At 39.3% G+C, this 24,114-nt stretch overlaps 1 protein-coding gene across 5 annotated transcripts in view; it reads left to right on the top strand.

Annotated features, from left to right (window-relative positions):
* The window catches only part of ldlrad3 (low density lipoprotein receptor class A domain containing 3), a 91,392-nt gene that overhangs the window by 42,613 nt on the left and 24,665 nt on the right, over positions 1–24,114 (top strand). For all 5 annotated transcript variants that reach the window (XM_085281757.1, XM_085281754.1, XM_085281758.1 and 2 more), the window contains 2 exons: positions 9,209–9,334; positions 14,266–14,400. In XM_085281757.1, coding sequence (XP_085137883.1) covers positions 9,209–9,334; positions 14,266–14,400 — 261 coding nt within the window. The remainder of the gene's footprint in view (positions 1–9,208; positions 9,335–14,265; positions 14,401–24,114) is intronic.

Below are 24,114 nucleotides of genomic sequence, written 5' to 3'. Positions count from 1 at the left end.
TTTTTTTTTTTTTTGTGCCGCAGAGGAGTGCCTATTTTTATCTCATTCATTTGCAGAAGACAGCTGTACTCAGAAAGTAGATCCCGCATAAGCCCCTGCTCTTTAGCCAACAGATTGTGCTGAAGTCTCTCACCAAGGAATATTTATCCTGTACCTGAGGTAAAGGTCATATGTGGGGACATCCCCCTGGTGTCTCATTAATGAGCATTTTATTTTTGAACACCATGTAGCTAATGGGAAACACAAGAGACAACAAATCAGTCTCAACTCGTTCTGATATCTTCAACATAAAACATGAACATAGTTTTTAAAAACACAAGTTACATTTTATTCCAGTGTTGATACCAGTTAGACGGTTTGCATTTGCATGTTCTTTTCTCAATCCTTTATTTATTTGTAGATATATCTCATTATGTCACAGCTGTCAGCCCAGGAATTGTAAAGCCACTCCTGTGTTCCTCCCAAACCCCACTGCTCCTCTGCTGTTTGTTTGTTCTTCCAGTCCCCTGTAGCACAATGGTCAACTGGATTTGTGTAAATACTTTTTGCTGGCTCTTAAATAACAGTTTTGGCTGAGGGGAAAAAGGCAATATCTCCAGCCTGAGTCTTATTTCATTTAAGATGAATCTTATTGTATTTCCGCCTCACTAGTTGAGGCCAGGACCCCCCAAAGTATTGTTTTGATCGAGCCTTTTTTCTCCTGGAGTGCAACCTCTACTTTGCTGTACATTAAATTAATTACATTTTAGATTAAAACATGTCATTTGTAATTTGTCTCTTTTTTTGCAGTTATTCAGTCCTGGGGATCTGCCATCTATGGGCAGTGCTTGTGTATATATGTATGTCGGCAGATTAAAGGGGTCTTTAAACTGAGATTCAGAGGCAGGCTGTTGAATAATTCCTCACACAAAGAGGTCAGAAGTACCATCCTGCTCTCTGGTGTCCATAGCGCCAGCCCGGGAGAGTGTTAGACGAAATGGATGCTGACAGACGAGAGAAGGAGGAGAGCTGACTGAGCTCACTGGGCCTCAGAGCCAGGATTAGCCTCTTTGCCCTTGTCTGGACAGGACATGAGTAGACGAGAGAGGACGGATACATAGCAGGGCCAAAAGGGTGAGTGGACGTGATTTAGAACGCAAGAAGTGTAGAATCAAAGACACAGAAATGTAGTTAGGAGAAAGAGAAAAGACAGAGAAGTGCATTTCAAAGCAATGATTGTTCTGAACTAGTGGCCCTGCAGGCTGAGGCTCTGGCCTCTCTGTGTGGGAGAGTTCACATATTCCGAACTCTGCACTCACAAACTTCTCTGAAACTTCTATGCTGCTTTGAACTACAGGGCCCAACAGGAAGGCCACTGGCCATACCGAAAGGCTGCGCATCTCCTAATTCAATGCTTAAACTCAAGCGGTTTGCATGGCAGCATGCCTTTAATTAGGGCGATAACTCTGATAACTCTTCACTGCTTGAACTTGATCTTGAACATTTGTAATTGTTGCACAGTGGGTCAATTAAAATCAAGCTATGAGGGGGGAAAACACTTCACTAGAACTTCTGCCCAAAAATAAATAATAAAATCAGGGAGCTATTCAGAAGTTGTTTAATGTGAAACAGAGTACACAAGCCAACAGTTACTGTAAAAACCAAAAGGGCTATTACTACAGCTAACTGAGCTGAGCTACAATACCATTCATTTGTCATGCCAATCAGTAAAGCTTGGTTTATACCTTACATTTAGCAGCAGATGTGTTTGACATCTTTAAACAATATTAACTTAAATCTGTCTGTTATTCCAGACATGCTTGAAACTTTTACTTGTGAACTGTAGCCTCACACGTGGTCTGCTATTGAAGTCTCTATTAAGACTCTATTAACAGTGTAAAAATCACTATTTCAAGTTTTAATTTCTTGTTCCACTTTTTATTGATCCACTTTGATCTTCATAACATTTAGGAGCAAAATAAACTCCTCAGTTTATTGGATTAAATGAATATTAAAGCCGGGACCAACATCAATAGTGCTGTTGTTTGTTTTTTGTTTTGTTTTTTGTGTGTACTGGCCTTCGCACAAAATACTAATGACATCCCCGAGTTCAAAAGAACCACTAAACGCTCATCAGCAACAAAGCTCTCCACATCAGTAGGGTTGATTGTCTCTACAAAGATTCCTGACACAGAATGGTTCTTTACCAAACTCTTCGTGGGTATATAAGGTTTGGCTAAGATTAGGACTGTGTGTGTTTACACGATAAGAAAAGTGACCAGTTTGCCTAATTTTAACACAAGAGCAATGTAAAGTTGGGCAAATGCTCCCAGCTTTACATGACAGTGTTTCTATACTGTATGTGGCTCGTTTGTGTGTGTTTAATTTATGAGGACAGACTAGAAGGATATACAGGTGACTTCAGTTATTAATAGTGTGAATGATTTATGTGCCAATTACTTGTTTATGATGCTTAAGCCAAGATTGGGCTTAGTTTAAATAGTTTCCTAATATTGTAAAGCAAAATGTAAATGTTGTTTTATTACTGAAAATGTAATTAAAGGCTTAACAACAGATGGGAGAGCAAAGCCAACAGAAATGAAATGGTGCTTTTACTTCACCATCAGTTGAGCTCACCTGACCTCTGTTTGCCATAAATCACAATCACGTCACAAACTATTGCAAACAAATTGTTGGAACTTGTGTAAGAAATCCTTTCTGTGACTAAGGTAAGTGGCTAAGTGGGTTGTCTGCCAACTGGAAGGCTGGTGGATCGATTCTCCGGCTACTACAGTCTGTATGCTAAAGTCAACTAGAACAGGAGCTACATGTACACGCCTACCTGTGCAGTGCTAATAATAGTAACTCTTAATGCGACATGGACAATGCAACATGCAACATTTTTCCCACATCGGACTGGTGATTCACAATACAGTTTTTCTAGCTCCACACTGCTTTTAATATATATATATTAAAGTATATTTGATATCACATCTACTCAAAATATCAGGTTTTTTTTCTGTCATTTCACCTTTTTTATGAATTGCCAATCAGTTTGTTCCTAGTGATGTCTTAGTGGTTATTGGAGTTACAAATGTTTTGACCCCAGTCAAAAGCAAAATTCTGCCTATGCAGTATTAATAAATTAATGTATTTATTTAGTTGTTTCGTTTTTTTTCATGAGTCCTCAATCATATAGTTTCAAGAACAAGCCCATCATTGCTGTAACATTGCCTGGAGGAAAACTCCACCTGCTGATGTGACTGCAGTGCTTGGCCTGAAAAAGGTGTTACCTCTGCTCCCGAATTACAAACGGGAAGGTAGAAACTGTTTGCTCCTCCTGTCACATGCCAGCATGTCCTGAGCATAGCATGAGGTAAACTGTGTGCTATAACTGCCTGTTGTTTGTGTTTAGCTTCAGTTGCTTTGAATCGTTTCCTCTCCCTGGACAAGCTAGAGCTCGGTTTGCATTGCCAGCAATAAATCAGACTCATTCCCAGTGGGTGCTCAGGTCCACCGCTCTCCCCTTTGTCACAGATTTTTTTCATAATAATTAAGGGGGGAATTTCTAGGCCTAGCCGAAGGAGGTGGTTTTCGGGTCTCAGGATTTTGACTCTGCTTCTCACAAATAATGTGGTTTTCTTGACTTCATCAAACCATGACCTCCAGCTTGTAGCTGAGCATGAAGTGTCAGGAACAAGATTTAGCACCCCCGATTCTGAGGCCACGGTTCTTAGCTGGACAAAGGTGGAGTGTCCACTCTAGGTCGGGAACAAGTTGATGCCTCAAGAGGAGGAGCATTCTGAGGTCTTATTTACGAGTGAGGGAAGAGTTGAGAGTGAGTGTAACAGATAGATTTGTGCAGCTTCTTTAGTAATTGGAATGCTGTACCAATCTTCTGTAGTGTGACAGTGAAGCTGTCAATTCATAGATCAGTCTACATTCCTACCCTCACCTGTGGTCACAAGTTCTGGCTAGTGACAAAAAAATAAGATTGCAGATATAAGCAGTGGGAATGAGCTTCCTCCAGAGGGTGTCATGTGGGAGGGACTTGGATTAGAGCCAGCAGTCTTCTGTTTTGAAATGTTCAAATTGAGGAGCAGGCTACCTCTTGGGTAGCCAGGTGTTTCAGGCATGACCTAGTATCAAAAATTAAACTAAGAAGAAGAAGGAAGAAGAAGAATAAAGTGGGCTTTGGAGTGTCAAGTCTTGGTTCTAGAATGACTTTGAGAAATCTGTAGTCACAAATATCCAGTTTGGTTTCCAATATAAATATCATGCATCCCGAGAGGGGTCGGTCTTGGTATCAGCCTACCCGATGAAAAAGAAATGAGAAATAAAATATTAAAATATAAAGAATTTGGAAGATGGAAAACAGACAAAGGTTTAATGGGTCAGAGTCTGGTGGATTCCATGAGCTTAATGGTTGATTAATCAATAAGCTGGTGTAGTTGATACCAAGGAACGGGGCTGAAATATTTATTAGGTTCCTGCATGAAGTCTTTCACTCTGGTGCCGTGTCTTTCTTCTTCTCTGACTCTTTGTTCACTTTCGACTGAACGCTATCCTTGTTCCATCGATTTTCACAAATGAGCCAAAATGATTGCTGCTGATGCTTCAAAGGAATAAGAAATGCTGTCTTGTCATTTTAGAACACATTGTTGGACACGATCAGTTCAAACGAGCCAATTTTAGCAGTATGTTGCTTTCTATGATGAATATTGCAGCAGCGTTATTATCTGACAGATCGTGCGCTGCTTTTTCACCATATGCCCTTGCTTCTCTTCCCTTTATTGGAATTTGTTGAAATATCACTGATATTTTACACACGCCTTCGCTGTGTGGTATACGAGCCGTTCTCGCTACCCCATCTAGCACAAAGTTTGATGGCTTTGCAGAACACCATTGGTCCGTAAACACTTAAGATGAAGGCAGCTCTATAATGTTGCAGTGCCCCTCACGGAGTGCTATTGTATTGTACAAAAGAGTGTGCAGGGCTTAGACAGTGAAATGTACAGTGCAATGTAGGGATTATTTTGATCCCTAGGCCCACTGCACTGGAACTACCCATGCACTTTTTGCTTGCACCCTGACTCCATTACCTATTGATTTCTTTCTTTCAGAAATACTCTGCAAGGTCAGAGAAACCTTTGAAGTCATCAGTCTTTTCTACTCTTAGTTTCTGTTCTCTCCTCACTCCAAGTGTTTTCCTTCTTGTTAGTCTCTTCAGCGAGTCCTTCTCCTTACTCTGTCAGTCATGCATGCCCATCATGGCTGCGACTACCTGAGCTGAACATTCTGTTCTCTGAAGAACCAATCAGGGGAGAATAATTTAAGGGCATAGAGGCGCACACCGGGGGAAGAGCAAAAGCATGCCATCGCCAACAGGGTTGTCGGATTCCACCCGACATGAACAGTGAAGCCACAGGGGAGGTAAATATAAAGAGCAGTGCTCTGTTTCAGTTTCTGTTGTATCATCCAATGATTTAAGTACAAAATATGCCACGGTGCTACAAATCCAGGTCAGGATTTGAACTACGATTAACCTGTAGATTATGAAAAAGGGGGAAAAAACAAGTGTTCTTTTATTTATTTACCTTTAAGTTAAAATTAAAAGACAGTTGTCACATAGGTGATTAGCAGAAGTATACTTTTTAATAAAAATGTCAAGCGTTATGTGCAATTGCATATATCAGACAACAAAAAACAGAGACATGTTTGTTTTTTTGTGCCTGTGTTTGTGTGTCCTCCACCTGTGAGCTTCAGTGTGAACCAGGCATGTTTTTCTGCAAGTGGTAGTCTTACTTCACGAAATCTGCTCGACTGCTTACCCCATTCGTTTTCATTTGTGCTGCTCAGCTGAACACTGGAACTAAGTTTGGAAGCCACCGAACGCCCTGTCTGCTTTTCGTAAACAAACTTCTACAAAGGCTTAGAGGAGCGAGAGAAAATTTGGCACAAAAGTAAAGCAGTAAACAGTGATGACAGAAGGGATGAAGGCAGGATGAAATCGATGCTTATATAATGTAAATTGAAGAGTGTAGCAGAGGACCTGAAATCAATCAGCATTACCTGGATCAGCAGCGGTATTTAAAGTTGAACTGCTAATGCCCGGGATATATGGTTTTGTGTTGCCATCTCTTCCACTCTAGTTTGATGGGTCTAATTAAGTTTTTGCATTTTTGCTTCATAAACAGCTTGGCTTAGGCTATGGTGATATGCAACCCAAAAACACAGCTAAGCACATTAGCTATATCTGTCCAGCCAGCTGTGTTTGTCCCACCCACCAATTCCCCTTCATAAGCTTGCCCTTGATGTGACTTTTAAGTTAATTTTGTGCACAGACGCTGGGTTGGAAGAATCCTAGCCAGCTGGATAAGTGGTAATTAGGATTCACATGAATCTCAGAGCAATAACATTTCTTTCTTATGTATAGAAATAGAACAGAAAATTGGTAAAAGAAGAAACACCAGTGTAAATGAATACAAATAGATAACAAAGGATTATGTTTCCTTTGTTTGTGGCCAGCAGAATCTCACTTTAACCCCCAGCGGGAGCGCGTGTTTTTGTTTTATTACTAATCTTTTAATATCCCTGAAAGCTACAGAAGAAGACTTTTATGAATGTGATATGCTGCACAAAATGAGATTTGGGTGTTTAGGGACTCTGCTGGCCAGGTAAACAAAGGTTTCCCAGACTATAGACACATAGATCGGGCACTATCCCAGCTTCCTCCCGCATCCAGAGGATTACATTTCATCCTGGAGATGGGTGCTCCAAAGCTTTGTGGTTATTGCGCCTTGCCCTCCGTGCTGCTACACATAATCGCCACAGCTTGAAAGAGCTCATAAATCAGGCTACCGCAATAAATTGTAGAGGGAAAAATGTGCACCCCTGGCATTTGAAGCAGCACATTGCCAGCCTATGAGCGAGCCAATTCTACCCACCGCATTCAACACAGGGAAACAAAACACATAGAAGGTTTGGTGGCTTTCTTTGACATTTCTAGCATGCCCACTCACTTCCTCCTCCCTGTGTGTTTGTATGTGTGGGTTGCTCCATCCTTCTGTTGTTTCCAAGTGTTCATAAAATGTATCATGCTACTTCCTCACTGGCATGCGTCTCTGTTATTTACCAAAGCATCATAACAATGTCTTAGTTGTAATTCTTAGATTTTCTTTTCTCTGTCTTTAGTAAATACTGTTACAATGAGAGCAGCTCTGATTAGAAGCCAGATTTCCAAATGCCAGCTTTACTTAAATGCTTATTATTGGAAGGGAAAAATGCATCCAGTAGGTAATTTTTTTTAAAAAAAAGTCTCGAATAGGGAAACACAAGTCTGAAACATTGTATTTTATAATAATATAACTCAGTAATGCAAACTGTAAATATAGCAACCATGGTTCTCTTGCAGCAATGTGTGTGTGTGTGTGTGTGTATTTCCTGGTTGGAATCCGACTTCTACAGTAACTTTGCAGGGTCTTTTCTGATGTCTTTGCTTGTATCTCTACCTGTTATCTTGCTTTTCTTCTTCTGCCAGGGAAGATCAATGAGTTTGAGGTAAAAAGCTAGGGCTTGGTGCTTAACTGAGGTTGCCAGGCATTGATGTTCTGCAAGCTCTTCACTCAGTCTCAGGGCTGTCCTGAGAGATAAGGCCCATGGCCTGCTTAGGCTGATCAATGGCAGAATCCATACAAACCCTCTCCCACACGATTTACTTTCTTTGTCATTAACTGATTTTTTTTCTCTCCTCTTATCAGTACTCTTTGGTCAAGATCTTACCCATTATGTGTCATAATTGTGGAAATGGGAGTATTAGCAATGCAGAACAAAATGGGCTACCTTTAATGATTCTTTATCCGTAAGCAACTGTTTGAACATTATATAATATTGAATGGCTGTGTGTCTTTGAATGTTAGAACACGCAGGTATAAAGTTAGGTCTTGACATTTTTGGACAATGACAATTTTTAACTGCAGTAGATATGAAAAGGAACAAATGCAAATGAAATACAGACTGTCAGCTTTTAAATTATCATGATCATACATAAGCTGTTATTTTTTAATACTTTGAAGAAATCTTTTAGAGGCAATGACTATCAAGCCAAGGAACCATGGATGTCACCAAAATGAGTTTTTCTCCATTGTGATGTTTTGCTGAACCTTTTCCTGCATCCGTCTTTGGTTATTGTTTGATCATGGGTTAATTTCCCCTTAGTTTTACCTGTTTACCAAGTGAAATGTCTTGTAGATCAGGTTGAAATCAGATGACTGACTTGGGCAACTGAAAATATTCCGTTACTATTGGATCTCTATTTGCACTGTCCAGTCGGTTATGCTTAATTAGGATGCATCTGTTTAAAATGGATAGCCCTAAACACTTTGGGATAACTTTGGAATATAACCAGTAAGAACTAGTGACCCGTTGCCATTGGAAACCACTAACTTTGCTGTTTTTTTTTACAGATGATTATGTTTCTGATAATAAGCCATAACATCCACATTTTTTGTGTCGTTCTGTTACAGGCTAATCTGATCACCTGGCAGATGAAAAGCTATGTTTTGACGTGTGTGTGTTTATTTGGCAAAGTCTAATTTGGCCTTTCTTTCGGTGAGACTGATCATTGGTTTGTACCTTGTGCTGAGCCTTTTTGTTTCCCTTATTAAGTCCTGAATATTGTGATGGGAATTTTCTTTAGCATATGACCGATGCTGTGATCATTACTGTTGATTTCAAATAAAATCTAGACCTTATGCTGTTGAGTTCACCATTGTGTTGTTTTTCACAGAATGTGCCAAACTGTTGATTTGGCCAGTTCTAGAGTTATGTTACATTAAACTGCTTTAAAGTGGATAGTTCAAATACATTTCAAGCCTCTGAAAGTAGAGGACTATGGTTTAAGAAGTGTCTTTGTTCAACACTTCGAAGCAAAGATAAAGCGTATGCACTGATTTTATTCCTCTTCCTGTGTCCTGATTGTTTCATTTTAAATCTATCATGGTGTTCTAGAAAGGAAAAATTGTGTAAGTGTCACAAAAACACATGGACCTAAGTGTAATACAAGCACTGTCTCCTAGTGAAGGTCTCTCCTTTACCTTGTTCATCACAGCCAAGGCAAATGCTGTCATAAAACATGATGTCTGAAAGATTTCTGCACCGTCTCTGCATCATGCACACACTAATTCATTGTTCTGTTTTTCACCACTTCCCCCAACCCTTATATCTTTAGCTAAGGTCAAGTCAAAGTGTTCTCCTACATTCTTCGCCTGCGCTAACGGTGTCCACTGCATCATTGGACGCTTCCGCTGCAACGGCTTCAGTGATTGTCCTGATGGGAGTGACGAGGAAAACTGCAGTAAGTCTCACATGACACCCAGATACATGGATCTGTGGCCAGATGATGCCATGTCTTGTTTATATCAAAGCAGATCTAAGCAACATATGGAATATATATGTTGTATGTCTTATGTTCCTCTGGTGGAGCTTCATCAAATCTGAGAAAATAACCCTGACGTCACCATCAGAGTTATGTTTAATGGGCTTGGAGTCTATAAATTTCGAACAGGTTAAAGGGAAAAAAATGCAGGCTCCATTGCTTGGAGAGATTAATACACACTAAAAACTAAAGTATAAATATCTCTCTGCTAAACAGCCCTTTTAAAATTATAGCAGTTTTAATGTGGGTTTTTTTTTTCTTCAGCAAAATTATAGGGTGCAACTAACATCAGTCTGAACTAGAGATGGACCGATCCGATATTACGTATCGGTCCGATACTGACCTAAATTACTGGATCGGATATCGGAGAAAAATAAAAAATGTAATCCGATCCGTTAAATATCACGAAAGCACCTCACAAAACTTGCAACACGCCGTAACTCACCTCAGAATGTTAGCACGTCGGAGCAGTATGCATCACGTGATAGAGCGGCTGTGGCATGCGGGACCTGTGGTGGTCTGGATAGCATTTGGAGCTTCGCTAGCAACCCGGCATTTCATCTCCGACAAAGTTATCCCCGAGAGAAGTAAAGCAAGTGTGTAAGTCCATCTCTGAATGTTTGTAAAGCATTCCTGCGTTAAGCTTAACAAACGATATATGGAGCGACTGCCTCTCCTCCTGCTACTTCAATCATGAAACTGCTTAATGATCATCTGATCGGCTTTTCTGTCGCGAGTCCGTCTCTCTGGTTTGTTTTTGGCTCACTTTGCACCAGAAAGAGGAAACCAGTGGCTGAACAACAGCAGCACGTTTAAGCTTGATAAGCTGTTGTTAGAATTTATTTAATATTACTTTCTACTCCAGGATCTTTTTCTACGTAGCTGACAGCTGGTAACTGAGCAGGGGCGGATCTAGCAAAGTTTAGCCAGGGGGGCCGATAGGGCATTAACAGGGAAAAGGGGGCACAAAGACATACTTTGCTTTCTTATTCTCATTTAAAATGTCTAGCTTTTAATAAATAATTATCCGAATCTTACACCCAAAGTTTTAATTTGATGTAAAATGAATAGAAGTCAATTACTGTATATAGTGACTATTAAGTCTAATATATATACCCTAGTAAGCTATAGTACTTTTTCCTTTGGGAAGGTACCATCTGTGCAGTCTGCAATTTTGTTGAAGAAAGATGTTGAATCTATTTAATATTTCTTGAAAAATAATTGATTTCTGTGCATTTTTTTCCACACTGCATCAAATTAAGGTTGATTACGTCGATTAAGCATCATGAGGTGGAGCGTGAGGGGTGGTTCCCTATTTTTTATTTATTTATTTTTGTTGTTGCTGGGAGTTGGAACCCTATTAGTTAGGTTGCTTAATATTTACGCTAAGTACTCTTTAAAATACCAGAATAGGGAGGATGGTGTAGGTTTAAGTTTATTAGATTGATCAGTATTGCTGAACTATGAAATTTTTTTTTTTTTTGCATACAGGTATAACAGAATAGCTTTAGTGTAGTTGTTGTTTTAAACTTGAGTATGAACTTATACAAAATGCAGCAAGATATTTAAAAAAAACAGTTTTGTTGATTAAAAAACACTATATCGGATTCATATCGGTATCGGCAGATATCCAAATTTATGATATCGGAATCGGTATCGGACATAAAAAAGTGGTATCGTGCCATCTCTAGTCTGAACTACAAATATGCTTCTGCAGTAAACTGTAAAATACTTTTGCTTAAGCTTAATCGATTTGCCACACCCCAAAAATTTCAGTTAGTTACAATAATAATATAAATGCATCTCTGTATGACAAATTAGAAGATTCAGAGCGACTGCCCTTCCAGTGTCTGTGTCTAATGCGTCTGGAGAGTCCATTCAGTTTAAATGTTGACAAACTTTTCCGTCTGTAATCTGTGTGATTATGGGATCTTTTCCATTAGATATACAGCACTGTGCAAAAGTTTTAGGCAGGTGAGAAAAATGCTGTAAACAAAGAATGCTTTCAAAAATGAAAGTGTTAATCTTTTATTTTCTTCAATCAATAAAATGCAGTGAATGAACAAAAGAGAAATCTAAATCAAATCAATATTTGGTGTGACCACCCTTTCCCTTCAAAACAGCATCAATTCTTCCAGGTACACTTGCACACAGTTTTTGAAGGAAGTCAGCTGGCAGACATCTTGGAGAACTAACCGCAGATCTTCTGTGGATGTAGGCTTCCTCACATCCTTCTGTCTCCATGTACTGCCAGACACACTCGATGATGTTGAGATCAGGGGTCCGTGGGGCCATACCATCACTACCAGTACTTCTTGTTCTTCTTTATGCTGAAGATGGTTCTTAATGACTTTGGCTGTATGTTTGGGGTCGTTGTCCAACTGCAGAATACATTTGAAGCCAATAAACAGTCATTTATATTTCTGAAAGCATTCTTTGTTTACAGCATTTTTTCAAACCTACCTAAAACCTTTGCACAGTACTGTATGCTGCCAACAACCTCTATCTATTCCTCTTTTGTGGGGAGGTCTGGTTGTAACAAGTGTCTGGTTAGAGCTTTCCTACCAGCTGATATCAGGACATCAAATAAATACTCAGTCAAAATATACATTTCTATTTAAATGAAAATCGGTGTTTCCCAACAAAAAGACATTGAACTGGAACGGTATGTTACTTTGATAACCACGATTAGCTTCATGATTTCCACAGAGCCTCCAACACTCGGACTTCTCTGTTGAAATATTAACTTTCTGCCTTGGAGTAATAAAAAAAAAACTTATTAGGCATTTCCACCCAAATTCTCTCCATGTATAAGAATTTAGAGCAGCTAGACTATTCCTCTTTTGAGATTACAAAATTTCTTGCTTTGTTTTCTGTGGATTAAGTTGGGGTTTTTTGTATAAACTTGATATAATGCCCCTGTTCTTAAGGAAGTTACTCTTAACATTTCTTTAATCACTGAGTCATCATTATGCATGTGTTTTTTATAGTTTGGTCAAAGTAGTAGCGTAGCTGAAGATATCTGTAGAAATTTTGCTTGGAGGGCTTGTAAGTTTTTCAGGGTCGATTTATCTGTTAAAGAATACAGGGTTGTAATACTCTTTGCAATCCAGGTATTAAATCTGCAATCCATCTAGTTAGGTTTAACATCTGGATCATGTGCACACTATTTAAATACCTTCACTTTATCCTGTAGGTTATATTCTTCTCTGACTAAGTTCCACATCTTGATGTAGCTGTTTTTATAGACAGGTTTCCACCATGTGGCTTCAACAAACCCACGCAGCATTTCAGAAGCTGTGCTTTTTGTCTGCTCTGTCCAACTTTTTACAAGCACTTGACAGGTTTTTAAAACCTTGACTGCTGTACCAGCCCACGGTTTATTCAGACTTTCAGTTATGTAACTTTGCAAGATCTCACTTCACTTTTTTCCCCCCTAAAGTTCCTGACAGTATGTGTCTCCTGCAGTCATAAATAAGCTATAATCATCTTCTCACTTCAAAATAGGCTTTTCTGGCGAAAAAATGTTCTTGAGAAAGGGTGCTGGAGCTGGATGAGCTGCACAGGAACTGGTAGAAAGTTGCACTGCATTTCCAGGATTAATCCCACCTGTACAGGTGCCTTATTGAGTTTAAAGTGGTTTGCAGGAGATTCCTGATACGTCCTGTGGAAGTTGCACTTTATTCTCAGCAGAATAAACTCCCACAAATTTATGTTGTCAAAAGTTTGATTCTTTCTGATCATTTTTAACACATTTCTGGGTTTTTGAAGTCTGTCATATTCGCACAACCTATGTGCCTTAAAGCTGTCTTTGGTGTGTCTCTACTATGGTAAAGCAGGGTTATGAAATACCAAGCTGACTTTACTGTCTGGAGTGATCTGCTCTGTGAAACTTCCATCAAAGCTGTGAACCCATGTATTTTTAGTGGAGAAGAGTGGCGATCCATTTTTGTGAGTCTTCTGAAGTATGCTGTGGCACATGGTGGGCACAATCAGCTTCAGTGGACACAGCACTATCTGGCACAGCTATCCCTGCTAGACTTTTAGTTACATCACTACTTTGAGAGGGGAAAAGTTATTCTATAAAGAGTCCAAGTTCTGCAGAGTTGCTGTGTCTCAATAACTGAATTTTGCACATCTGTATATTATAGTGTTGACAATATCATTTTTATGCATTGCTCATAACTCCATGGTTATGCATCATTTTATCTTTACTGTTTTACATCTTTTTAACAATGTAAATATTGTTGTCCATCTTTTACCCTAGTGTTGTTGTAGTAGGTGTACAAGATTTGTTTGTTTTTTTAGAGTATAATTGGCTTTCACATGACCCCTTTGCCGCTTTCCCAGTGGGGAAGGTTATTCGAGCCAATCACTCACCATTGTCAGAGGCAGTGTTTCTAGCCTGCAGGGCCCCATGCTCACAAATCTAATCTAGCCATTTAAATGGAGCTTTGCTCTATGCTCCCAGCACATACTGCGTCACAACTGTGTAATTGTCTGGATCTTCTCACAAGATAATTATGCCTCATTTTGCAGAGGCCTGAACAAAGACAAAAACCAGAACGTACTGAAAAAGGAATGGTAGTTCTCTGCAGGACTTTGAATGTTTTAAAAAGGTTTTGTCCTCTCTTTTAAATGACTGATTTTTGATTTTTATCAAACTCCAGACAAACTTGCCGATAGTTCTTAAATGTTTCATATCTTCTGCTAAAATGCCACCATATAATATTTACCTGACTTTAAACAAATTGTCAGATACAGCAGATCAATCTGAGCTGAAAACTTTTCCCTGTAAAGGTGTTTGAGCTAACAGCTGACCCTTTACCTCTGCTCTGATTCGACCACAGCGGAGAACCCCTTGGTGTGCTCGGAGGCTCGCTTTAAGTGTCGAAATGGCCGTTGTGTGGACCGCAGCTTCTTGTGTAATGGACAGGACAACTGTCAGGACAACAGTGACGAGGAGATTTGCTTGACTACAGCAGGTAATGTTTTTTTTTATTATTTAATTTAATTTTTTACTAAATGGAACATCTACTGAGGCATTGAGAATCTAACATACACACAGGATTATCTGGTTATGCAGCTTCAACACACACCTTTCCTGGTAAAATACAATAAAGCATGATTTGTTTCTGTAATCACATGAAAATGAAACAGCTTCAGCAAAGAATTGTGAAATTAGAAACATGTAAGAATATCAGTTATAGATTCCATACAGATGTATGATGTATACACAGTGTTACATATAATATTTACGCACGTTCTAAGCTCATCTATAATATATATGTATATGTTTCATGTTCATTATGGATGCATTTTTGGAGCGTAATGTGCAAACGTGTGAACTGCATCTAAGATATGCAAGCACCAGGTTTATTTAATTATCTTATGAACTGCACATGAATCAAATAATAGGAATGTCAAAAATCAAATGATAGCAGCAAACAAATACCAATCAATTTTACCCATACCATAATTACCCAGACTAATTGTGTGCTATTTATAATAACCTTTTAGAGTGATGAAAGATAAAGTAAATGTACCTCATTATGTGCAGTAACACTTGTTGGATAATAATTACTGATTTATTGATGTGTTTATCTCTTTAATGTTGAAGCTGTTGAAGATTTAATAACCTTATTGCATGGGAGCTTGAACTATAATATTGCAATTAATCTGCAAAATAATAAGTAACTGCAACTTTAAAATAAGTATTGTAGACTACAAAGTATATTATTTGCATCAACATTATAATGGAGTGAAAGCAGAAAGCAGCATAGCATGAAAGTACTTTAATAAAGTACATGAAGTACATTAAAGGAATCGTGTAATCTTTTGGTGTTGTGGCTTTTAAAGAGTAAATGTAGTCCAACGGCTTTGATTCGGGGTGTGCACTGGAGGAGTTAATCGTATACCGAGGGGGTTGATGCCACCCCATTTCCCCCTTTTGGAAACACCCCTGCATCCATGCACGTATCAATTTCAATACAGTGTTTCATTGAATACATTCCTTCACATGGATGCACACATGATTACAACTGTGCATGTGTTTCTTTCCTGCAGTTGTTCAGCTCAGTAAAAGCCATGACTTTTTTGGAGAAAACCTTAATATCATTAACACAAGAGTGAGACACACTTTATTTCAGCCTTTCTCTCTCGGTCTTACTCCACCAATACTAATCTCATTAAAGCTGGTCCTTCATGAAAAAAAGCAATTATTAATCTTAATAATTTTTTCTGTATGCAAGACTAATTCCAAGCACATTTCTGCCTTATCAGAAATATTGGCAGTAAACTTTGCAGCAGATTTCCAAACACGTGGAAGCTTGTAGATTCGCTGTTAAACTGGATAGCAGAGCTGCAGTGTTTAGTCACTCAATATGTCATAAAACTTGATGTTTTGGAGACATCACTTAAGAGATATTCTGCAGTCTGTGCTTTATAACAAAACCACTGACGGATTAAGCTTTATGCCAAAGAAGACATAAGCTGCTGTGATTTTATTCCCACAACACTGGAAAAAAAAACCTCACTGTGCCTTTATTTAACAGAGAGACACACACCACAGCATCATTAGTGTAATGTTTGATGGCAATGTGTCGACTTGTAGTGTAATTCAGGTAGTAGCAGGATGATCCCTGATAGTGAGAATGATGCCTTCTGGTACAGAATGCCTTATTCACTGTCAGGTAGCACTTATATCTGGCATTCTTATTTTCCTGGCACGACAGCCAGCTACTGTCAACACCTCACTTGTTCTTCCACTGGCAAGCCTATGATTTCTGCCAGCAGTCTAATCCTGATGCACGTATAACCACCGGAAACCCAGTGTGGACCTGCTGTCAGGTGTTCTTTCATGTTTTAGAAAAAATAAAATAAAAAATCAGTATATAACTGTCCTGCCAGGATGCTGTTGTCATATTGATTTATACTTTGAGAACAAAAGTCTGTCAAAAGTAACACAAACAAAAACAAGTAAAGTGGAAAGTTAAAACTATCAGCATCTATAGCCCACTACACACTACTGTTATTACCAGGACTGAGTCAGGCAGAAACTTGATTGAAACTCAAGAGGCAAAACATGTCTACTAAACAGGGAGGAGCACTGCAGCAGTCGCACAGCAGCCGTCAAAAAGTTTTGTCCAGCTTTTCCTCAACTGCCACTGCTGACAAAGTACAAGCAGTAGCTGCTGAAGCTAATTATTCTGCCCAATTTTCCTTCAAAAACTATTATTTTCAAGTCAAAATTAATAAGCTGGAGTTGGCCAACTTTTTTCCCACTTTTGTGAAGCTGAATTAATGAATGCATTACTATTATTTCTTCTTGCTTGTGTTATGAAAGAGACAGAGCGAAAAGGCAGTCTATCTGTAATTACAAGCCCGTCCTCCACAACTCAATGCAAAGGCACAGAATGCTGAATAGCACTGTATTGTGGTGCAGAAATATTGATCGATATCTGTGTCCACTGCACTCCATTTCCTTGTTGACAAGTGAACAATACCAACTCCACTACTTGCTGGAAGAATCCTGCTGGCTGTAGTTTTGGCTTCTGAAGCATTAGACCTCAGAAAGCATTACTTCACACTGTATGGAGAGTTGCAATGATCAAACAGAAAACCTAATGGTAGATGATTTTTTTGTTTGTTTGTTTCCAAATGCATTAGAAAGCATTAATCTTTTACAGCTCTGTTACATTATGTCATAAAATGTTCAACTGCATCAATATGGGCTCAGTGAAGATCTATCAAGTGACACATGACTGGGAATTTTGATGGTCCTGAGTGCAATTATTTGGCTCCATTAACTACAGAGAGAAAGTGTTCTGCCTAGAAGCAATTCTATTATAACTGCTGCAATGGTTGACGGAGTGGTTTCTCAGAATGCATCTACGTCTAAACTGTCTGCAGGTGATGGAGTGCCAAGTTTTACCCTTTCCTTATCGCAGGAAACTCCGCCCAAAAAGCTTACATTTTCAGCTATCTAGTTTGCGAGTTTTTGGATTTCACAGAAATGTGTCTGCGCACCAACTTCTAACCTAAGTCTATTTGGGTATGTTGTTGTATTCCCTCAAGACTTCGTGTCAGCACAGGTTTTATGGTAATATTTGTGTGCATGGAGAGCAAGTAACCTAAATGTTCTCTTGCTCATATTTGCTCCTTGAGGCTTGTGTACTGTAGCCTTACGTAAAGTGTAAGTGCTAAAAAGTTGTGAGCTCTTCTTCTTTTGACCCCAGAAAAGGATCAAGGAAGATCAGTTCCATTTTTTGCACACTACTTCTGAAGGAGTGAAAGTATCGCTGTGGTTTGACTCTTGGGATCTCTTTTCCATTTGCACACAGACATTCACAATCAATTCATCACTTTAGAGGACATTTTGTTGTATTAATGTATTAATTTCGTGCCGATTTCCTCGACCCTAAATCATAATCTTCTGCTTGTCTAACCTTAGCTTAACAAAATCCTAACCTTGTGTCTGATAGTCAATCTATTTATTTAAATGTCATAAGGACTTGCTTTCAGTTTCTATAAGGAAGCCCCGACCCCATAATGTGACTATGTCAACACATTTAGGTCCCCACAACAAGAGGACTGCTTGGCCCACACACTCACTTTTACCTTACATTCGACTCTGACTTTGCCTCTCTTTATAATAAGCAAAGACCTGGAGGTGACTGATAAGGCATGCAATATCAGCTCTCAGCCGCTCGACCATACCATCTCCCTCCTCGCTCCATCCTCTTCCTCGCTTCCACTGTTCAACCACTCTTTCTCCTTATTCATAATTACTCGCTTCAGTGTCTCTACACTTGGTTCTTCTATGTGAATGAGTGTAGTGAGAGATCACCTCCCAAGTCTGTCAGTGGATAGCTCGTGATGGCATTTACCTGCTAGGATTTGGTTATCCTGCCCTGGAGGGGTCAGGCAATGAAATCTACAAAGGCAGCATCATCCTCTCGGCTTTGTTATGCCTCCAGTGTTTTTAGTTCTCATCCGAGTGATTTTAAACGATGTAGTGCAGTTAGGCACTAACAGAGCAGAGCACAGAGCTGCTTTTACTGTTTAATGTTTTATTGGATAGGTAATTGATTTTTCAAATAGCAGAAAGGTGCCAAAGTGGCAGACAATACACAATTCCTATAAATGCATTTGTGCAATCATCGCACAGTGAGATAGGAGGAGTGGGATGGGTCCACTGTAATGGATATCGGAGATAAAGAAATTGAAAGGGGCACCACATAAACATAATATAGTGAACCAGAAATGGAGTCGCAGGAAGCAATGAATAGCAATGGGCAGGAAGATGGAGGTAAGCAAAGAGAGACAGGCGATTTGGCAGAGAAAGGAAGGGATTTGGATAAAAGTGAGTGAGGGGTAGCGATAAGCTCGAGAGGATGAGAGCAGCATCTATCACATCGGGCCCTGAGGCCGACCGGTACAACTCTGGAAACAGAAATGACTTGAAAGCTGGTTTTCCACAGCCGAGCTTCGCTTTGCTCTCCCCAGTCCTCCCTTCTTCTTACAGCAGAGGATAGAGTGCAGTCAATGTTTGTGCATGTTTGCATCTGAAACAAACTTTTATTGAAACACTGCTGCAGGGCATACAGGACATACAGGTCCAGATGTTGGGGGAGCCCTTACTGAGAACAAGAGAGCCTCTCTGCATATCCAAAAGAGCATGTGCATGAGTGGATAAGCACACACACAGAGCTACAGTGTGTCAGAAGCTGGTTGTTCTGCATATTTGATGTGAAAAATAATGCTGTCAGGACACATAAAACTTTCTGAAGGTCGCAGCACTTGACAAGTTAAAGGACTCAGAACAAAAGTGATGAGCACAGCTCCATTCACTGCAGCTGACCTGTTTTAAAAACTGGAGATTCCCCTTAGAGGTTTTTAAGAAAAGCAGTTGAAACACTCACATCAGCGTCGTTACACGTTAATTAACACAAGTAGACAGAGTATCAGATGGCGTGTAGACTGTCGAAAAGTGTGATAATGATTAAAACTCACACCTCCCCCATCTCAAAGACAATTCATCTTGTCCTTTTTTAATTAAGTTTAGAAGCGAGAAACAGGGAGGGGAAATGATGTAAAGGTAGGAACAGAAGGGCCAGGGGATGATTTGAGGCCTTCACAAACCTCTCAGCTGGCTTTGTGCATTTCTGAAGATAAGGCATGCTTTGTAGAGTCACAGCCATCAAAGAATTGTGTTTTTTTTTCCTGTTGTGTTTTCATACACAAAAAACTGTGTGAAGCATGCAGTAGCAAAGCTCTAAAACCCTGCATTAAGTTTAGCATAAGCTTTCAAATTTGCATGAGTAAGATTTATGCCCTCTCTGCTGCCTCTCCCCTAGACTACATTTGTTTTAATATCAGGGTAATAATTGGGCAAATAATAAATCTTTAAACTCTTGAAGACTGCACAAACACTTTGAAAGCCTCACAACAGTAATTGAGTTCCTTCTTTGAACAAAAGGGGTGACATCGGGTCTGAATACCGAAACTCTTTAAATATGTTGGCATTCAGATTGCGTCATAGAATACATTGACATTGTTTGCAAGATAGAGCCAGTTACATGTGCATTGCATTTGTAGCTATTTATAGTATTTTTGACACAAGTGTGTCTTGCATCATTGTTAAAATTAGGGAATTACACCCAAGGGTAGACCTTTGTTTATTGTGTGTCGTATAGTATACTTATTTGGCTATGTTCAGACCCCAGTAGAAACGAGCAATAAATAAGCCAACTGAATATGTCTCATTAAAAACACTGTGCAGCTTGTGCAGGGACCTGAAAACTGCACTGTCCTAATATACATGTTTTTCATCATTATGGTCTTTACTAATGTCTCCTTAGGAGGAATCATTGGCTGCAGGTCCCCAGAGAGCTGTCAGTCAGAGTGAGACACTGAGCACCGAGCTGACGTGTAACATTAATCTGCTACATGAGTACACTGTCAAAACATTGGCAGCTAGCATCACCCCTGACCCTGACTGGTTTGATGAAAATTAGCCCACCCATTAAACACGATCCAAGATCTGGAAAAATTAAACTGAATCACAGCTTTTTTTTTAGATAACTCGACTGTGTTTAATTAAATCTGCCAGTTTCTTTTGTACATTTCGATAAGCCTCTCAGTGAGAATCACTTGTTTTCAGTGCTTGTCAGAGGAATTTGGTGTATTCCAAAAACGCCTGTCCAACTAAAACCCTAATATGCTAAAAAGCTTCATTTTGGCCGCACATGTCCACAAACCCTTTTCAATCCACACAAGCAGTACAATAAGCAGTTTTAACCTTCTAGCTGGTATAGTGAGCACGCTCTCTGAGAAGTCAAATCCCTCATTTTAAACTCCAGGGATGCTCCCCTCCCACAGAGAGTAATCTGCAGCTTTCTATTTGTTATATCCTCCTAAGGCTGTGTAAGAACTTCTAGATAGATCCACTAGCACTGCATCTGCTATTTTGCATAAGCACTGTGTATTCAACAACCTGTCTTCACAGCCTTGTCATTTACTGGGCCAATAAACACCAGCAATTCAAATAGGGCTGTATATACAGTGACTGTGTTCTGACACTTAGCAGTAACTCCAGCCTCCCCAATAACAGTGCCTGTAAATTAGACATTAATATATAGTGTCAGCCTGATATATAAAGAACAAAGAATGGCAGAGTGATTAAAAGTCCCTGAGCTTCTATTCACTATTGATATCCTTTTAGTCTGCTAATAGCTTCTCAAACAGCTACATCCTCCCCCCACTGACTGCTGCTTGACTTTGGCCCCAAATAATATAGGCGCTATAGATTAAAATCAAAAGTTAGTCCATGGGCATTTTTTGTGGTAGAGACGTATATGACGCTGAGATGTTGGTCTGTTCATGCCCTTCATCAGCAGAGCTCAGAGAGCCGGCGGAGATAGAAAGGTGTGGGAGGGAGCATGAAATAGTGTAGGGGAATATAATGGCAGTAGACTGAGGTGTGGGAGTGGAATGTAATAGTGCCAGTTCATCAGAGCCAACGCACACTTGACAGGCACAAATAGGAGAGGTTGCACATGTCACCGCCCATGGTTTTCAGCTTTGGAAAAGTTTCAGGTTTTTGCTTTTGGTAGCTTAAAGTGATCACAAAGCAATACTAAGAGACTCTCAGCTCTTGGTCTGCAAGAAAGGAAGGCCAAGCAGTTGGCAAGATGCAGTTAGTTTGATCCTGCCACCAACAGCTAAGGCAATGTTGCTTCCTGTTTCCTTGTTTTTTAAGTCTGTCTGGATGTTGTAATAGTAGGATTTTTGTTTTGTGGAACTGAATAAAATAGTTTGTGTTTATATGCAGTCGTGTACATTCTTTTTAAAGTATGTGCTTTTATTTTATTTTAAACTGAAAGTATGTGCTTTTGTTTCATCGTTTTGGCATCCATTCCCACCCTCTCCCTCTCACCAAGGCTAACTGTCAGTTCCAGGCTTCTGTTGCTTAAGGGCCTCGTTGCCATTGCACAGGGGGGTCACTCCCGGGACCAGAGTCTGTATGAATCATCCCTGTCCTTGAATCAGGATCAGTCAAGCGTCGCTGTTCAGGCTGCTGTAAATTAGCAACCTTTCCCTCCTAAACCAATCCTTATTCTGTCACCATGGTGATGCCGGTCAAGTGATGACCTGCAACCACTGAGTAGTGGAGGAATTTCACTCTGAACAAAAGCTCTACTGTTGGTGTTTGGTGGAGCTGTACTTTTTCATCTAATTTTGCAATACAATGAACCAAAAGTGTAAAAAAAAAAAAAACAGAGTTTGACATTAGTGAATCTGCGAATATTCAAGAAACTAAGACAGGGCAGCCAACGAGGATCTGTGTGTTTTAGGACATTTTATTTTATATTAAATTAAAATGGTATCAGACAGTATATATAAACATTAATACATATTCATGTGCTGTTTTTTTTCTTGGAATTAATGTGATCCAGTGAAGGGCATTTCCAAGGACTTATTGGTAACATACCAAATCATTTGCTCAGATTAGCAGAGAAAGAGCATAATAGGATGCAGCCAAACAGGAAAAGAGGTAGAGTGTCAGTAATGGGAATAAACTGCCTGATATAGAGGAAGTAGATGTCAGGAAAGTAGACTATGTGTATGACACGTATAGAACTACAGTAGCCTTTGTAACATCACCCATTAGTTTGGAAACTTCTATTTTGAATGCTTGTTCTTTTGATTGCTGTTGGTTGTTTTCCAGAGAAGTGTACTCTACTGATTAACATTTAATGTGAGGGCTAATGGCATTCCTGTCCCTCTGTTGAGCAGTGCAGAAGCTGGCATTGGGATTGATGGATAAATCTTGGTGTGATTTATGAGGATGACTTTCTAGTTCAGATGTCTTACACAGGAGATGAATTTTATTTTCTTTCTTTTTGCATGAGAGTTGATTTTGACAAAGTAGTAGGTAGAGATCAAAATGACCTAAGTCTGTAATTGGAGTCCTAATACACGAAGTTTGTTCTTGTCTGTGCATGTGTTGTCTGACTGCATGGGATGTGCCACTTTACTTTTATATTGGATGTGGTTTGCATGAAAGTAAAGGAGAAAATCCAACCCATCTATGCCTTCTTCTGATTTGAATTTGGATTTTTTTATATATTTGAACATTTGAATTAATGGTTGCTAATTATATATCAGATGAATTATTTTACCAATAGATTTTAAGTGTATGTGAGGATGCTACTCTTCTATAAAAGTGTCCTGGCTTGATGAGTCAAAAGAAAGTCCAGGGTTTTTGCTAAGGGCACAAGTGTTAAGTCCCTCGTAGAGCCGGATCGATGGCTGATGTACAATGGCCAAAAGACTTGGAATAGTGGTGAATGACCGAATACTGAAAAAATACTTAAGTGACACCATAAAATGTAAAATACCCAAAAGGGACAAAAAACAAGCTAATTTGCGTGCTGATTTATGCTTCAACGAGCATCACATTTACATTACAGTAAGTTAAACCTGGCCTCAACTGCCAGATTTCCCTGCTTCAGCGACACTTGGCTTGAAATACGTGCCCCTTTCCTGTATGGCCCCTCACACTCAAAGACTGGCTGACAGCACAATGAAAAGTATGTGGTGCTTCAATGAGGCCCGCTCTTTTCCTCTCCATCTCTGCATATGAATCATTTAAGTAATTTACAGTACCTTTCACAGTACACTAGCTTTTTTTTCCTAGAAAATATACCTGCCTAGTCTGCAAACTTTTTTTTTTTTTGGGCAATATGGCATCAAAGAAAAAGTCAAAGAGGTGTTGAAGCTGAACTAATGCTAAATGGTGAATGCTCATTTGTCATTTTGCTCAAGTCCTCAATAGCTGTAAAGTGGTGGCAGATAATTTCACTACTTTTTTGGGAAACTTTAAACATTATTAATGAAGTCCCTAATAAGTTCACTGTGCAGCAGAAAGAACTTAAAAGTAAAATATAATCACTTCTTGTTTTTGATTTCGCTTAGAAATGTTCCCTGCACTTTATTTCTCTGTTCATCCTTTTGTGGCCGAGTAAAAACGCTGTTCTAACATTTCAGAACTGCATTCATTTGAATTGAAAATGGAGAAAAGGATAAGACTTTAGCGAAGAGGCGGACTGAATAGGATTTCAGTCATTTGGATATAACTTTGATGAATTTTGGAAAAAAATGTCAAGATTGTTGTGTGTCTAGAGCTCAATTTA

This window comes from Mchenga conophoros, linkage group LG7, assembly GCF_057382185.1.
Source record: "Mchenga conophoros isolate Kocher_MC1m ecotype Shallow Benthic linkage group LG7, M_conophoros_male_GT1.1, whole genome shotgun sequence".
NCBI lineage: Eukaryota > Metazoa > Chordata > Actinopteri > Cichliformes > Cichlidae > Mchenga > Mchenga conophoros.
Note: the sequence above shows the minus strand (reverse complement) of the source record. Positions and strands in the feature narration are given on the sequence as shown.